Consider the following 18,809-nt stretch of genomic DNA (forward strand, 5'->3'; position numbering starts at 1 on the left):
TCACAATTTCACACACATATTTGCTCTCAGCAATAAACAAAGTTCTCAAAAGGCGGTGGGAAATGCGGCTTTTCCACAAGATTTTAAATGCAAATACTTGAACAGGATTAGATTGCAGGCATCGTTCTTTGTCTGCATCTCGAGTGTGTCCTCTCTTGGTTTTGTTTTATGTTTATCTTCACGGTACAGAAAAGGTTTTCTGGTCCGGCCTCCTCATCTATTTCGGGCTTCAGAAATGAAATTTGACCTGAATTTGAAAATAATCTCAGACACCGCAAGTAAAGTTCTAAGAAAAACGCTGGTGTGGCCTTCAGTGTGTGTGCTCATACGTGCATTCCGGTGTGTGTGTGTGTGTGTGTGTTTGTGTGTGTGTGCATGCTGCTGCTGATGTGCCATAACAGGAGTCATCTTCCTTCTGCTTGTCCTCTACTCCTCTCAATCCGCCTCCCGTCGTCACTCTCGCATCTAATCTCATCCATCACTCACTTCGTTCCACCTCATGCCATCATCCCGTCATCCATCTTTGCCTCTCTTTTTTTCTCCTCTCTTCCCCCGACCCAATCTAACCTTCCAAGGGGGCTTTTTGGCCAGCTTTCCTATATGTGCTCTCGTGTGCGCCTGTGTAGACGAATGGCGTGGCTAAATACTGCCAGAGGAGACGACTTTGAAGTGGGGGAACGCTGCCTTCCAGTCGCCTTAATTGAGCCTGGCAGGCACTCAACATTGACAGAGAGACAGAGACAGAGAGAAAGAGAAAGAGAGAGAGTGAGAGAGTCTGGGCCGAATCAACACCATGCAGCCAGATTTTTTAAACCCCTGCACCAAGCAAGGACAGTCACACCACTGTTGTTCAGTGGCTCTCTCTCACTCTCACTCTCTCTCTCTCTCTCTTGCACTCTCATTTGCTTGCACATTCCCTTGTGATTAACTATCCAGCCTGATTAGGCTAATGCAAATGAAACTTGGTTCTGTGGCCTGATATACGACGCGTACCGTACCGCCACCACGGTGCCTGCCTTGGTCGCGCGTCAACTCCCTTTCCCGTGACACGCACATGCGAACGCTTTTGCTTTCTCCAACATATTAGAAAAGGGGGAGGAAAAAAAGAAGAAAAAAAAGAGGGCAAATTAATGGACAAGGGTGGGCAGAGATGTACACGGGACAGAGGGGAAAAAAGGGAAGCACATCAGGATTTAAAAGGCGGGGAGGCGAGGGGAGAAAGTGAGAAGGAAAGGAGGGGTATCAGCAGAGTCGAGCCTTTCAGCCACTTTGGGATTCAGCACGCGTCCCTTTCCCATGATCCCACTTGGGATTCAGCCACTTGTGTTCTTGAAGCATCATACTGTACACAGGGGCTCCTCAGAGGGAGGGGATGGATTGCACACATACATACGTACACATACATACATTCACTGTACAACACGGCAGAAGCCAATCTCTGTGTTGGTATGGCAACCCTAGCATGTGCAGGGATACGGCCACATCCGTGGACTTGCACAATGCGTACTCCAGTTTGGTGCAGGTCTACATCACAGTGTTGTCCTTGCCATATGATATTGAGTCTGGTGTGCATGTGTGTGTGTGTGTGTGTGTATTACTACTAAGGAGAAGTCATTTTCTGTGGTAGCACTGCCGGACTCCCAGATGTGACATCGAGCCTCGCATAACAATAGATATTTTTTAAACCATATTTTTCTCTCTCTCTCTGGTGCGCACAGTCTGACATTTAAGATGAAAACAAATGGGGTTTAGAATGAAAGAGCATCAGACTTTAATATTTTTTTTTAATACATTTAGTTTTTGCTCCCACTGAAATCTTTTTTTTTAAAGTACGAGTCCAACTAGGAATAATCGAAATGTTCTGATGTGTGTCTTTGGGAACACAGAATAATGGAAGGCTTTCAGATGCGTTTTTACGCAGGTATAGTAAACATGCACTCACATACAGTCTCTCTCTCTCTCTCTCTCTCTCTCTCTCTCTCTCTCTCTCTCTCTCTCTCTCTCTCTAAAAAACACATCATAATCTGTAAAAGACTTCTGACGCCCTTATTGCTGTGTTTCGCTGTTTCTACGGCAACACATGATTAATTCAATCGCAACAGCTGGATGGGGCCACGCCAAAGCTACACCCTCCATCCACGCGTGTGTGCACGCGAACGCGCACACGAGCACTGAGGATTGTGAGTAAATGCTAAAAGGGAATCAGTCGCCGAAGACAAAACAATATAAATGTCAAGTGCAAGAGTATGTAGCTACACGCGCGCGCAGCTGAGCCCTGGAGTCACATTGTTAATTTGACTCGGAGTATCCCGTGTTCTCAAGGGGGTGCGTTTGCGTCCTCTAACAGAAGTCTGGTCAATGGAGCCTCATTAGGAGGTCGAGGGGAGAAATCACTGGCCCACATGCTGTCCCAGATGTACTCAACCCCTCATCTTCTTCCTCCAGCTTTCTGTCTATCTGTATGCTCGCAGCCTGAACGGGTGACCCACCACCGCCGCTGTCTCGCCGGCCTCTTGCTCGGTGAATCCCCCCTTTAAACAGACTCAGCGGGGGCGTTTTCACCTGCCAGTGATGGTAATTCCGAGAAGTGCACAGTAACACAAACGTAACGCCGTATCAACACGAAGACAGCAGGTAAATGCGAAACATTATAACGTTTAACCTTTTTTTTCTGTAAACCGAAAAGCTGTGACTCAGCCGGGAGACTAAGCTCTACACCTCCATAACTTTTGAGCCGTATCTGTGTGTGTGTGTGTGTGTGTGTGTGTGTGTGTGTGTGTGTGTGTGTTTTGGGCATTTCACTGACTTTATTCAGTACGAATTGTGGTCGTAACTTTAGTTTTAGCTGCAAGGTCCCAAACAGACATAAAACTCCCACCTCCGCCTCCTACCTGCACGAGCTGGAGTCGGTTTCCTGGTGGTTGTCCTCGGTGCCCGACGCGGCCGGTGCTGCCGCCGCCGCCCCCTCCTCCTCGACCCCGACGTGAGCGGTTGGCTCAGGGATCAGCTGAGGCACCGGAGCCTCGCCGGGGGGCTCCATGTTCGCTGCGGGTCGGGAGCGACGCTGAGGCGGCGGGGACACCCACGAGAGCGCGGTGGCGGCGGCGGGACTCCTGCACTCCGGCTGGCTGAAGGAGCGCGTGCAGGAGCTCCCCGTCGCACCAACGGCTCCTCCCGCTCCGCCCCGACTCCCCGTCGGATCAGCAAACTTTCTGCTGCTGCCGGTACACAGGTTAGACCCCGCGCTGCCGCTGGTCACCAGCCCGCTGTGACCCACCGCGCCGGGGTTTGCGCTGGGTGAATTTGAGCTACTACAGCCGCTGGCCGAAGCTCCGTTTCCAGGGCTGCCGCCCGCTCTTCGCCCGGCGAAGTAGTCTCCCAGCGGCGGGGAGTGAGGCGGAGGGACCGCGGGGTGACCGAACCACCTCCATCGGATCCTGAGGATCTGCTTCACATCGAACTCCTTCCGCGAGGAAGAGCCCGAGCCGCTACTCGACATTCCAGGGCTCGGCGGCACGAAGAAATGGCGGGGGGACGGGGCGGGGGGAGCCCGTGCCGCTCTGCCGTTAAAACTGTACGCTACTGCACGCGCGCCTCTCCTGGCAACCGCACGCCCGTTAACCGCGACTGGATGTAGTGAGAGCAATATAGCGGAGTATATAGACAGGGAGGGAGAGAGAGGAAGAGAGAGGGAGAGAAAGAGAGAGAGAAAGGAAGGTCTGAACAGAGTTTGAACGTCGGTGCCAAAGCTCTTTCATGCAGAAACCAAACCACAAACATTTGCCACAAGGACAAATTAATGTCACATTTCTGGCTGTGCTGGCCACAGGCATTTTGTAGCAGAGAGGAATGATCATTATTGTTATTATCACCATCATCATTGTTCAACAGGCCAGACAATCAATAACGGGCTACTTGAGAGTTGGTGAAACCATCAATCAAACCATTAATCACTTTAAATTGCTGGTTTTGTCCAATAATACTCCGAGAGCAATTCGCATCTCAGAATTAAGAATGGAACCAGCATTTTTTTGCAGATATATTTACTTGAACAATTAAAAAACAATTGATCTATTACTGAAATGAATTTCAAACGTTCTCTGAATCCCGCTTCTTTAATGTAAACTGTTTGCCGCTTTTCTCTGATTGTGAATTGAGTGTCCTTAGGTTCGGGAACTTACATATTTTCTTAAAAGAACAATATCAGATGATTCAATGTAATTGCCAGTTGGGTTCGGGTTAGGTCCCCAAGACATTGTAAAGCATTCAATTTCAGGGTTGTTTCTTGGTTTAAGAACTGTGGTTGTGATTAGGTTTATGAGAGCAGTTTTTGTTGAGGTTAGGATGTCTAGGTAATAAATAAATCCACGTGTCTTGGTGACTGTGTGTGTCTGTCAATACATGCGTCAGAAGGAGTGTGCGTGCAGGTTTTCGGAGGCCGCTCTCCATCATCTTCATTTCCACCCTGTCTGGCTGTCTTTGTTCACGTTCCGCGTGGGTCTCCGTCTCTGTCTCGTTGCCCTCTGCCGATCACTACCTTTGTTTAGAAACCCGGCAGCAATAAGCAATGAGCAGATATTGCAGAGAGAAAAATGTCTTTGAATCACCACAGTGGGGGAGTTGACTGTCCTTGAAAATGAAATTGTCTTCCCGAATGCACCCAAACACACACGCACACACTCACTCCTTATTCTCCTCTTTGTTCCTCCACAAACCATTTACTCACCCATTACAACATTTCCTTCCCGCCTGTTCCTTCGCCTCCCCTCCATCTGCAATGCAGCAGTTATTCATAGACAGCAACGATCATTTGGGATCGGGTCCTGTGGGAACCATCCTCCATCCAGATGCCCGGGGCGCCCAGCGGGCGGAGCAGCCAGCCAGAGCCTCCCTCACCTTTCCCCAGCACCCTGCCCCCCCTTTTTTTTGACGACCACCGGAATGGGCCTCGAGCCACGGAGCCGGAACGCAGTGTGTTTCTGCACGGAGGCCCCGCCGAACAGGAAGGTAGCGATGCTTTAGGAGCCCCAGTCGAGCAAAAATCAATAAGGCAAAGAACCGAGGGCAGTTTGTGGATTACACAAACGGGAGATGTGTTGCTCATAAATTGGGCCCCCGCGGACTTTGCAGCCAAGACGCGACTAAATGACTGAATGGAGCGGGTGAAATGCGGGCGAGTTTAAAACCTTTTTTTTCCGCTTTTGCTTGCCAGATTCTGAGAAACACGGAGGCTCTTCTTTAGCGTCAGGATGCGCTGACAGCTAAGTGAAAGACCACCCTGCTGCTCTATCTGATCAATACCACGAGTCGATCCACACACACACACAAACACACGCGCACAAGACGAGTCAGCGAGCAGGCCCGAAAACAAGCAGCACTATCGTTCAGGCAACTAAAGGGTCACACAGCAGGGGTTTTGCGAACGAGATTGCACAAATCTGGCAAGTTTTTAACTTGAAACACCGACTGATTGAATGGAAGAAACTTTCATGATTCCAGACCAGAGCGTGCACACTTGCTCTCCCTCCCGTGGAGCCCTGAACACAACTCGAAAAAGTAAACCGATGTGCCGTTCTGCAACACCCGCGATGGAAACAGTAGGCCGGGGCTCTGAGGGGAGGGGGGCGGGGGGGTGCGGTGGAACGACGGGCCATTTGGCTCTGGTCTCCTTCAGTTGGATCTAATCATTGGTCACTTGGCAGGAGCCTCCTTGAGCCGCTATACTGTTATTGGTCTCCTGGCTGCGGTGGTGCAAGGCCATCACTCAAAAACTCTCCGGCGCAGCTTTACAGCTGCACGGCACTCTTGAAACACACGCACGCACACACAGACACACCTCCACACACACAGACACCAAGAAAACAACACCATGGAATCCCTGTCACACACACTTGACACTCGATAATCATCCTGTTTGTGTGCATTCACACATGCAAGCATGTGAAGGGCAGCACGCGATCCCATTTATGCATGCCTTTTCTTTGGGTTGCTATAAGCATTCAACTACTCCCCCCCCCCCCCCCCCCACACACACACACACACACACAAATCCAGAGCCAAATAAAAACAGGTAGCAGCCGTCTGGGGAGAGCTGTCGTAAAAAAAGATTTTATAGGGCCAGAAAGTGAAACATTATCTGTCTGGCCTGTCTGTGATGATCAGCTCATCTCTCATGACTGATGTTCATCCTCCAAAGGCCTTCTTTCGATCTCTCTCTCTCTCTTACAATCTATCTTTCTTCCTCTCATCTCCTCTCTCTTCCTGTCTTCCTTTTCACTGTGCTCAGTTTTAAAAACCTTCTCTCCCCTACTTTCCACCCCTGGGCCGCACTCTCCCCCCTTCCTCCACAATCTCCTTCCCCAACCTCAATTTCCTGCTCCCCATCACCGCAACCATTCTGTGACACACCAGGGAATGTGTGCGTTTGTGTGTGCACGTAATGGCCGGGCTGTGATTCCCAGAGGTGGAGACCCGCCGGAGCGAGCCATTGCTTCATATAGACTCGCAGGCATGCACACATCACGACTTGTACTCACATATGCCTGCCCACTTACACACACACATATACACACACACACACACACGCACACACAGAGCTCTGAAAATACGAGCCATATATTATCCACTATACATTCTGCATGCATACACACAAAAACAGGACACACTTTCATTCAAGTCACGGCACCCTCGTCACACATAAACAAAAACACACACACACGTGCACGCTCACTTCTTCACACACTCACTGCCTGTTTCCGTTGTGTAATAGCAGAGCTGGTTGGTACTGTAGCTGCAGGCGAGTCCGTCCTCGAGACTCAAAGCAGGCTCCGACTGGCCGAGCAAATAATTACCTCTCCACATCGACACGCTGGCTCCTCCCAAATGAACAGGAACTAAATGGGATTGTTTGATTGCCATCAAATTGATCTGGAGGCCCAATATTCAATGTTATCGAGCGTAACATGTAATTCACACGGGACGGAAGGCTAGCAGAGTGGAAGGAGACCAACGTTTTGAGTGTGTGCTTCTAATTGTGTGTGTGTGTGTGCGTTTGTTTGCAAGTCTATCTTTGTGGGGACCATTTGAGTTTTAGACCATTGGCAGTGAGGACACTTTTACAAAATTGGAACAATATGGCTGGTCCCCCACTTTTGTGGCGAGACTTAATCTTTATAAACAGATTCTGCATTCATATGTAGAATCTGGAGGCAACGGGACAAGATTGTGGTGTCGGAGGCGTTCTGGTTTCTGTGCATGCAAATTGGCCTGCATGCAACCAGGGAACCCACAGGCTAGCTTCTGACAATGATTTTGTTTTTCATTGGCTTGCAAACTGGCTACTTTTGAAACCATATCCGGACGTACACGTCATCTCTCAACTCAGACTCCAGTCTTGCATCTCGAGTTGTTTAACAGACTGTAAACAACCCCAGAAATATAGCCCTTTGGCCCCAAAAGCTTATCCGTCATCAGATCGATGGCAGATGGGTTCAGAGATTGGGCGAGACCTTCAGGAGGAAGCTTGGTCAAGACCTAAATTTAAGTTTAGGTTGAGACCCATCCGATGCTGTCCGAAGTGTCGTCACGCAGCTCCCTGTGGAGCTACACAGGGTTTAATATGACTCTTTTCTCACTTACAATGGTGCTCCCAAAGACCTGTAAACAGACTTTTACATGTGTAAAACCAATACTGTTACCCTGTAAGTTAAAGGTAGAGTCTAGGGAATGTTTTATATTAATGAGGGTCCTCACAAGTATCGAGGAACTGCAGGTGTGTGTGTGTCTAATGTGGAAAAAACGCAGACCACCATCAGCTGGTAATTTCTCTCTCATCCTCCATCACATCAGTCAATACCAGAGCGACACAGATCAAGGACGACATTCTTTGTGATCTATGTGTGTGTGTGTGTGTGTGTGTGTGTGTGTGTGTGTGTGTGTGTGTGAAGAAGAATGGAGGCAGTTGTCAGAACTGCTCAATGTCCCGTTTGTACCATAACAGCGAAACCAAGACAGATAAGATGCAGATGAGACAGCACTTATCAAGCTAGAAGGAGAAAGGAAGGAGCAAGTTAACATCGTCTTGTATGAGTTCACATCCAGACTGGACTTGATTGACAGATGCCAACTGCCTGACTGTGAAGTCGGAAGACAGGCAGCACATGTCTAAAGTACAACATCTGTTCTCCAGAGTCCAAACCCAACAGAAAGTGCTCTTTGGAAGGAAATGAGCTTAGTGCGAAAGTGGTTTGGGCTCAACACTTTGGGCACCCGTGATATTATTTTTCCCTTCCAAGTGGTAGGGAGGAATGGGGATACATGGATTTAAACCAGCCGGCAGACTTTCCACTTTCTGAATCATCCTGAATAAAAATGATAAGGATGTTAGGGAGCTGGCTCTATCCTCCCTGTTTCTGGACCTGCCCCAGGAGTCAGATCCCCACTTCTTTGGATATGCAAGAATACCTTTTGGGGCAACTCGACACCCACTGTGCTGGTTTTTGGAGTCTGGTCAGATCGGCCAGTTTGTGGCCGAACTGGAGTGGTCGCTGTCTCACTCTGGGAAAACAACAGTCTAAGAGGATGTTATACCTCACCCCTTTGTCTCAGGACACAGCCTCATGCCTACATCTCCAGGTATTTGGCGAACTCTTATGGATTTCCACCAGTATCAGAAACAACAACACTGGACTGGACTAAAAATGCATTCAATAAATGTAGGAGATGCTGCTGCTGTTTTTCCTTCAAGGTAGGGTAGTGGATCTTTTTCCAATAGGAAGATCTCCTGGCTCCTCTGGTTAAATTGGGGTTAGGGTCGGGGTTTGCATAGCATTCATACCATCAGTGGTGTGAATTAGTGAATGATGACATGTAGTGTCAAAGTGCTTTAAGCAGTCAGAAGACTAAAATATAAGCCCATCTATCTTCGTCATGGGTCCATAAATTTGGCATCCTTACGATTTCTGTCTTTGTATTATTCTTCTCCATGCCGACATGAATAAATTGTTACAACTTGTGTGCACATATCTGCATTCAAGGAGTGTGTGTTTTGGTTCTAGAAATGATGTCCCAGTTTCCCGAGAAGTAACTAATAGGAGAGATGAAAGAATGAAAGAAAACTCGACATCAATCCAGCAAATTTTAGATTCCTCTCCTTGCTGCTCTTCCCCCAGACTTCCCTTTTTAAAAAACACAGTTATTCATCACATTCGTGTGTCATCAGACAGAAAACTAGGCAGTTAAGTTCACTGGGAGGATTCAATAACACAACAGTCATCAGTGCTTCAACTTGTCCATTTCTTTAATGCCTCATTTTCTTTTCTTTCTTTCGCTCACATCCTGGAATAACCTCCTCTTTCCATTTACTAATGTCCTCCTCCACCTCTCTCCCATCCATTACTCCTTTCTTTTTTGCCATCCTCCCCCCTTTCCAGAGATGGATCTGCTGCGTGAGACAGACCGGCGTTAATTAGGCGTGTCTTGTGTGTGTGAGACTGGTTTGAGGGGTTTTTGAGAGCAGATATAGTCGATTGAGTGGGAGGAGAAGCAAGGGAGAGCGAGAGGGAGAGAGAGAATGAAAGCCTGTGTGATGCGAGCGATGGGAACAGAGCGGCCCAGGATCAAAACACCCAAAACTGCCCACAATTACATCTAGGCCTTGCCCGAGCAGAATGAGGGCACGTGCACACTTTCTATCTGATCTCGTATCGAAGCAGAAACCTTCCATCTCGCTCTGTCTGCGCCGAGACTTTGACACACTTTTACTGCCATGTTTTATTCAACACAAATGTAGAGAGAAAGAGATGATTTCAAGAGTGTGTGTAGTTAAAAAAGACGTGTGCCATATGAAGAGTATTTCACTACAAGGTCTGGCAGGCAGAGGAACACACACACACACATGCACACACACGCACACACACACACACACACACACACACACACACACACGCACAGACACACACAGCTTTGGACAGCCCAAGTGTGAACCAAACTGTCCAATTACTTTGATCCATGCCCTGTTGCTGTGAGTAGAGAAAATAGTTTATCCCTTTTTGCCTTTAAGCACAATACCTGGGTACACACATACACACACACACACACACACACACACACACACACACACACACACACACCCAAATACACCGTAATAGCTTGCTAGCTCTGGTTTCTCTAATTGCCCGGTAGGAGAAAAGCAGGAAGGTAGAACGGAGGATGCAAACCGCCAAATCTAACCACATTTGTCGAGCTGTGCATCTGTTTAGCGACCCCAGAGCATCAAGAGGCGGCGGAGGATGATGCAGCAGAAAAAAAAAAGCCTCTGGCTCTCATCCAGTCTCATCAAGCTCCTGTCATATCAGCCCCCCCCGTCCAAAGCGCACATCCACATACATCTTTGGCGAGGTCCACAGGCAGCCATTGATCCGTCGGGGCCTGACATTCGGCCTTGGTGCGAGCACCTGTTCAACTCTGACATTTAATTCCGCCGCCGCCGCAGGACAAACATAAGTTTATGAGCAGATGTTAAGAGATTATACGACCCCCGACAAATCACACCGTGTCCTCCAGCGGCGGCGACGGCGGCAAATGGAGCAATGAGTCCATCCAACAATATCCAGGCAGCACGGAAACCCAGCTCAGCCGGTTATTCTTATCGATCCGCGAAATACAGAAAGCATTCATTTGGATGTTACACTGCTGGACAATATAAACCACGTAGTGTCGTGACTACAGCTCATCTAAAATGTAACAGCAAGGCTCCTCTGGTACCAAGAGGAGAGAAGAAATCCCCCCCCATGCCTTCATCATTTACCAGAGGAATATCAACTCAATATCAATATTAAAATCAATTCTTTTGCTTTGATTTGCAAAAGCTTATAACTCTGATTTCTTCAACTTGTCCCTTTAACTTCTTACCAGGGCCTCTTTGCCAATCCAAGAGGATTAAGCCTTTTCCATTGTCGCAATTCACACATTTTATAACCCTATCATCAGAAATATTTTTCCCAACTTCCACAACTTCACATCACGCTCAACTTAACTCAGTACTTCACACATTTTTATTGTAACATCTCTTAATTTGGTCTGTTTATGTAAGTTCTGGCTTCACTTGATTAAGCCCTACAATAAACCTGTGGAAACAGATGTATTATTCTTTTGGGCTGAACTTTTATACTTATAGAGATGCGTTATGCAGCGTGACCGTTAACAAACAGTTCCCTTCATTAAGTGCATTTATTTATTTCGTCATGTTTTTTTGGGCTAAATCTTTTTAATGTGAGTCCAATGTTGGATCTCTTTCTCGCTCTGGTTTGGTCTCCATCTGAAGGAAAACGTTCTGGCTCTTTCAACGCTAAATACCGTCCTTTACAAAAAGATTGATCGTGCTCTGTGGGGTTTATTAGTAGAACGACTCCTTTTACGCTGCACATATTGATCCACTCTTCATGTGAAAATACTAATTAGAGCGGCTTTAAACAACAAAGTTATGTCCGGGAGAGAAGAAAGTCAGAAGATTAAGATAGCAGCCATCAGCACAAAGAGAGAGGGGCAATTATATTTTATGGAGCAGCTGTGTACAGTTATGCTAAGTAGGTGCTGGTCGATTTAAACAGCAACAGATAAAAAAATAAAAAAAACACTAATAACCAACCCACTCATTATTTTTTAGAAGTTTCAAATTTCTCAAGACAAGAATTCCATATTTACACAAATTACCTCTGTGTGCAAAATTATACAAACAATCACTAATCCTCCTACGCGCGCGTGTGTGCGTGTGCGTGTGCGTGTGCGTGTGTGTGTGCGTGTGTGTGTGTGTACGCACGCACACACGTGCTCGGGTCGGGGCTGTTTGCCGATGCTGAAATCGCTGAGGCATGAAGTTCGCAGCTGCACACTACAGGACATAATACACATCCTGAATTATTGATGGACATGAAAACAACTCTTTTTCTTTCCTCCCCTCTCTTCCTTTGTCGGTAACTCCCTCTCTTCTCTCCGCCCTTAACCACTCTGCAGTTTAACAACTCTCGAATGACACCGGAACTCAACTGGTCTCTTTGCTTTTCCTTTGCAGGCACACACATCCTCTGCAAACACACACACTACCAAACCGTACTCTTAAAGTGTAAAAGCAGGTGCGTTGGCTCTCCCATGATGCACCCAGGTGCCTTTGCAGGGCAGGTGGAGGAGAGCAATGTGCTTGCTGTGCAGTTCATCACTCCCTCTGTCACTCCTCTCTAACGCTCCATGGCTCTTCTTTTCCCTCACGTCCCCGCTGACATTCTTTCTCCATTTAAGTCCGTCTACACAAACCACGTTTGTGTTATTTTTCCTTTCATGCTTTTTTTTTCTTCTTTTTTCCCCCCGCTCGCTGCAGGGCCTTCTTTTCCTGTTCACTCTCTTCCTAAATGGGCTGAGTGTTGAGGGAGGAGAGGAAGTACAAAACACGAGGGAGAGAGAGACAGACAGAGAGAGAGAGAGAGAGAGACCAAGAGAGAAAGAGAAAGAGAGAGACAGAGCATTTACGGCCAAATAAAGAGAGGGCCTTAATTATTTACTCTGCTCTGCTGCCACAAGCCAATCCCAGCCCATCGCTCCCACAGAAATGAGTAGTTAGAGACAGAGAGAGCGAGAGAGATGTCGGTACAGTCGGTCCCTCGATACCGTGAAGCTTTGAAACACTGACTGTGAAATGTCAAGAAAAGTGAGGCCTCCATTAAAGCAGCAAATGAACAAGAATGATCACCTCATAACTTCTTGTGGCAGTCTTTCATTAACTCTGAGTGACGGGGAGCTACGACGCCCTCAGAACTGAAACTACGTCACCTAACTTATTTTGTCTTGTCTCATCGGTCATTTTTTTTTTTTTAACTTTACGATCATTGTTGGCTTGTTATGAGTCATTTTATCAGTTGTTAATGTGAGGATATTATTCAATGCAGCCTTAAGTTGCATTGAGTGCTCTCTGTTAACTTTGGTGTCTTATTTATGTGACTGGGCACGTAAATGTGTTATAAACACGCTATAAACGCGCTATAAACACGTTATGAACGTGTTATAAACGCGTTAAAAACGCGTTAACACAGCAATCCATTAACGCCCACTATTATTTCATCACGTGTTAACTGCATGTTAATGAGGTTAACCAGGTTAAGTACATCTTCATGAAAAAAATAAAGCAGATTTATGTACTGATGTTAACTTGCTGTTGCTCCAGAGTGCCTGTTATATTGTTCTGATAACATTACTTTAAAATTGAAGCGTGCAATACACTAGTTTTTCATTCATTATTGAATTTGGCGCATAATGAGATTAATCACTGTTAATCACAGAAAAATCATGCGATTCATTTTTTTCTACTTCGTCCAGCTCTACTTCCTTCAGCAGCTGAAATAACAGTGTGAGGCAGAACCGGAGGGTTCATTCTCTTCACAGGTAAACATTACCCCACTGGATTGTTACATAGCACATAGTTTTGTGCTGCTATATTAATGTTCTGAATCCCATAAATGGCACCATTAACCTGTGACCTTACTGTCCTAGTGAAACGGAAGTCAGAGCCTCTTTAGCTCCTGTGGCCGTGTTCCCTGGTGAATATTTGAGCGGTGTAGTTACAAGAGGGCTTTAAATCAAATCCTTCACATTCGATTGGACCGCTTAAAAGTGGGCGGGCTTACATCCACGAGTGCCATGTGCACATTCACTTCCATTCATGCCAAAAGTTGCAGATTGGTTGAAATTAAACTATCTTACGTAAGCACACTTCATATTTTGTTTTACAGGAAGAAAATATTATTTGGTTTTGATATAAAAATAGCAAGAATTTTTGTTGTTGTCTTTTTTGTAAAATATACCACTGAATAGGAATATCTAAAAGGGTTTGAAAAAAAGAAAGTGCCCATTTAATTCCATCTCGCCTATAATTTGACCCCTGTGGAGCTAATTTGTGCCGAAGGCAAACAATTGAGGACACCAGTTGTTCCCCCATTAGACAAGCCATCTTCTATCAGCTGGTAAAACGTTATCCCAGAGTGTGACTCACACACACACACTCACACTCACACACACACACACACACACAAATGGAGATTCTACTCTCCGATCCACTCTGCTGTGAAAGAAAGAGACAATGCCTGAGAGACATTTTTAGTCTTTGGATGAGGCAGCAATCTTCAACAAGCTCTCTTCTGATTGGTCGGCTGGAGGAAGGTCACCCCCACCCCCTCTCTCCCAACGATCATTGATCCATAAACCTATGAGACAACAGACGGACCCAGTGGGAAAGGAACGGGATACACAGAAATCCAACGGGGGAATTCAGAGCTGGTCATTAAATATAATAATAATAGAAATCAAAGACGTACATTTCTGGCAGCTTCTGTACCTGAATGTCGGCGAACTAATCCAGGCTCACGAGTCACCACCTTAAAGTAATTCGTCAGCCAGTCGACACTCCATCAATTCCGAATCGACTCCTCACTTATAGTGCGATTGTCTGAAAGTGATGCCTCAGAGTTTTATTTTTGGCCTTTCCAAAGAGGAAGGAAAAGAAAAGAGACGCACGAGAAGGAGCAGCCAGCACGAGGCGGAGCCCCCGGTCAGCTTCAGGAATGAATGCATCCTTGATTTCACCTGTCCTTTTCATCGCTGTCAGCATTATCACACCTCCATCACCAGTGCGGCCTCATTATCTAATATATCTGAAAAGCCGTCATTTAAAGAGCAAACATGTCTTTCACATTGATTTCAGATTCAAAGACCAAAAGGTTTCCTTTTTGCAAATATATATTTTTGCAACGGCCTCTTTCATTCAGAGAGTAAACTCATCAGTGGAGCAGAAATGCAGGAAATCACTGACTGGAACAGAAAGACTGAGAGGAAAAGGAGCTCCAGCAAATGAAACGACTAAATGACTCAATCAAAACTGAAATTTATATATTTTACAAACTGGTTATTTTTCACATTACTGTGTCCATCTTCACGAACGTGTCAGTAATATACACGCCACGTCTACAATATACGACTTGGAAAACACACACTCCAACAAAGCATTGTATATCCTGAAGCTTTCCAAAATGAATCTAAATTTTACATAAATGATTATCGCGGGCCGACTGAAAACATACATAAATAATCAATTCCATCTGTATATTTAATTCTTACTATTTAATTTGTCATTTTGTTTTATTGCTGCTCTACTGTTCATTTATATGACTTCATTGTTATCTTTATTTACTTCTGAGTAATGCTGCTGTAATCCTGTAATTTCCCCACTGAGGTACTAATAAAGGATTATCTTATTTTATCTGTTACCCGAAAAGCACGCTGGCTTAAATACGCGCTAACTTTAATTAACTATGAGAAGAATGAGTCACAGTCAAGAATGTGACTGAATACAGAGTACACAGATGAGGAGATGTCCCGATCACATGGAGGGTGGGGGACAGAAAAAGGCCAATTGTTTATTTGGGAAGCTTTTGGAGGCTTCAACAGACCATATTTACCATCACTAATGCTCCAAATGCTCACAATCTACGTTTTCTTTTGGCTTCTTACACACGGTTAGAGATAATTCCTCTTCTCACTCGAGGACGCTTCCCCTGAAAACCCCTAAAACTAAACTTCAAACACCCAGAATCCAGTTTGTGGCGAAGTGCAGCATAAAAGGAGCACAGCTTTTAGGATAAGAATTAGAGGAGAGGAGGAACAGGCAGCAGGAGACGATGTCGGCAATTACTAGAGTATGGAGGGGGGATGGGGGGGGGGGCGCTGACGCTGCAGTTTATTAACTCATAACTGGCTCTCTGTACTTTATATTTTAGCAGTTGGAAGCTTTAAACATGAATCTGGTTCATTGAAAGAGAGAGAGAGCTTATGAATGACATCATCAGATGACAGAAGGGCCTTTGGGATGTGCGGAAACCGTTCGGCTAGGTTGTTTTCGCTGATGTTTGAGATTATTTTCGTCAAAAAAGAATTACAAATTACATCCCAGGACCAACCAGCGTCCTTGGAATCAGATCCCATTCATTTGACCTAAAGCACCGAAAGCCAATGTCAAACCTACCAGCTGGCTTTCTCTCCCCCGCCCCCCAAAAAAACACCTGCTCGCTCCTTTTCTAGCAAAGCCATGAATACAATTATCCTAAAATAGAGTTCCCAACATAACGTTTGATCTCATGCATGAGAAACTGTGTTTGTGTGTGCCGCTTCCCATTAGAACGTTAGACGAGAGGCTTGTTTTATTCACATTGTACAAGAGCCTCTGAGCCGTGACCAGAATAGTCAGCTGTAGAGATACCGCTTACAAACAATAGCGGCGAGAGAGAGAGAGAGAGAGAGAGAGAGAGAGAGAGAGATGTTGTGTTCATCTTTCATCAAGCTCTAACAGCGTGCATGCTTAAAGAGATCCACAAACAGCAAGGTCATCGCAGCACAAATAACGCAAACAAACCTCAACAAAAGCAGCAGCACGGCAGATGAGTAAGTCAGGTCATCTTTTTTTAGCCCTTTAAAAAACACAGTGTTTCTAATGAGCTGCATACATGGCTGATGGAAATGAATATCCTCGTTAATATTCTCGTTTTGCGTCCACTGCATATCCTGATTGACATCAAACGCCCCCCCGTGACGTGTACGTCTGGCGGCTACGTCACCGGGTCGATGGCCCAACATGCCGCTTATCTTCCATTCCTTCTTGAAACGGTCGGCTGTGCAATATCAATATCCCCCAAAAACTGTTCATATCGAAGTCTTCGTAAGCTACTAGCTAGTTTGTTTACAGCGCACTGAGCTGGTCGTAGACAGGAGCGAGGCGTGTTACGAATGCTTTCAAAACCCATTGAGACTTATATTCCCAAGACGCTGTCTACATTTCCAAAGAATGCCTCCAAAAAACCCAAATATTACCATCATATCATGTTTTAATCGGAATACGCTGCATTTGGAATAAGGCTTCATTCAGAATATCCAAACTGAATGTAATGTTCATATTGTATCAAATGCAGAAGTCATATTCTAATAATAGTGGAACGTGAGTGTCCATGTCAATGTAATTCACGACTCATCTTAGACTGTGGTTTTAGCAAAAGTCCCTCCATGATGCTAACGCCACACCAGACGTTGCCCTACTTGTTTCATGGTGGACAAGCAAATCAATTCAAATCAGTGGCCAGCGGATCAGAGTGTGGTTGTACTGGAACGTTTCCAAGTGTGACCGCGTGAATGTTGCTTGGCGATATTACCTCGCGCCGTCCTCGGCCAAAGAAATGACTCATACGATTGTATCGACTAATCGATTGATTTCAATCCACAGAAATGTGATAATAATCTTAATTCTCTGAATCTCTGGCAACAGATGGGACTCAAAAACTCAAAATACACAGCAGCCAAGCAGGTAGGATGAAAGCTTACAGGTTGGCAACAGGAAGTCGGAACCGGATGCGGCTGGCGAGCAGGTTCAGGAGCAGGCGAGCAGGTCAACATGCAGAAACATGGAAACAGGGAGCGGCTTCAGTTTCAGGTGCAGATGGCTGGAAAGCAGAAGAAAACCGTGACAATCTGGCAGGGAATGAGTGGAAATGGACTGCCGACGAATGAGGGAATTGGTGAGCATGTGAGAATGTGGGCGCAAAAAGGTCATGTGATGGGAGAGGCGGGAAAAAGGTTACTGCAGTGCAGGAGGGAGAGGCTGGATCAGCATTCAAGAGTTGGTAAGGTGGCAGGAAAAAACTGCAGCGCAGACAACGTAAACAGAGTTGTAGTTATGACAATTGCCTGTTTTTCTTTTCCCCTTTAATGCAGCTGCCCTTCAAAGTATGTACTTGCAAGCAGTATGCATTGAATTGGGACAGACTACTTTGTCATAACCACTTGATGACCTGTGGCTCCGAAAAGTGAATTCACATGAAAGTGCCTTAAACTTGCATTCTCTCTCATCCATCAAAAGTCTAGGAGAAAATGACTCGACTTCTCTCTTGATTTATTCCCTTAGTAAACATCGTAAATATGAGTTTATGTCTCAACCTCTAGTTTCAATTCTTCTTCAATACAGCATGATGTTCAATTAGTACATTATGGTTCATTTTAGCGTCCGCTTCACCTTGTGATTGACAAGTCGCTACCACAATGTTGTCTGGGTTGTTAACCGTGTGTTTGTCTTAGAACTTTAACCCTTTGACTGTCTGTTTTCACTTCATGAACGTTACCTGAATCCGTGTCGGTCGACTAAAAATGTTGTTTTTGTGCAGTTGTACTTAGCTCCACCCTCTCTCGTCACTCCTGGTTGCAAAAAAAACAAGATGGCGACGGCCACAACCCAAGGTTGCGAAAATGTCAGTCCACAAACCAATAGGTGAGGTCATGGCGATGTCCACTTCTTATGTACGATCAATGGTTATAATGTTGCACATTGAATTTGACCCCTGTTGCTCATGTATCCTCTGTGCAGAGGATTGTGGGTCAGAAAGGCCAGAAAAGCACGCGGGCTTAAATACATCCTGGTATTTTTTGGCATACTGACATGCTATGTGTTGGGATACACTGAATATTTTTCTGGTATGGTGGTAATGGTATTGGAACCCACAGAAGCTCTTTAAAGCTGATATAGATGTTTCTTACTACTTGGTAACAAGCTGTTAACACAACACTGACATTTTATCACCTTTTAAAGTTCTCATGGTGAACGTGTTACCAAACAGTTGCCCGTTTATCCGTCCAGGTTCGCAACATTCATGTTAATTTGAAGTCACGTCTGAGGGAAATTTAAATATCTGTAGCTATAGATGCTTCAACGAGTGGCCATCTTTGTCTGT

At 45.8% G+C, this 18,809-nt stretch overlaps 1 protein-coding gene across 4 annotated transcripts in view; it reads right to left on the reverse strand.

Annotated features, from left to right (window-relative positions):
• The window catches only part of klhl5 (kelch-like family member 5), a 52,053-nt gene that overhangs the window by 23,951 nt on the left and 9,293 nt on the right, over window positions 1-18,809 (reverse strand). For 3 of the 4 annotated variants that reach the window (XM_068591884.1, XM_068591886.1, XM_068591885.1), the window contains exon 1: window positions 2,892-3,548. The exons of the other annotated variant lie outside the window; for it this stretch is intronic. In XM_068591884.1, coding sequence (XP_068447985.1) covers window positions 2,892-3,499 — 608 coding nt within the window. In that variant the 5' untranslated portion in view covers window positions 3,500-3,548. Of the gene's footprint in view, window positions 1-2,891; window positions 3,549-18,809 lie in introns of those variants that run through there. 4 annotated transcript variants of the gene reach the window in all.

Source organism: Clinocottus analis, unplaced genomic scaffold (assembly GCF_023055335.1).
Source record: "Clinocottus analis isolate CAN_PGR_092001 unplaced genomic scaffold, fCliAna1.0.p SCAF_26, whole genome shotgun sequence".
Taxonomy (NCBI): domain Eukaryota; kingdom Metazoa; phylum Chordata; class Actinopteri; order Perciformes; family Cottidae; genus Clinocottus; species Clinocottus analis.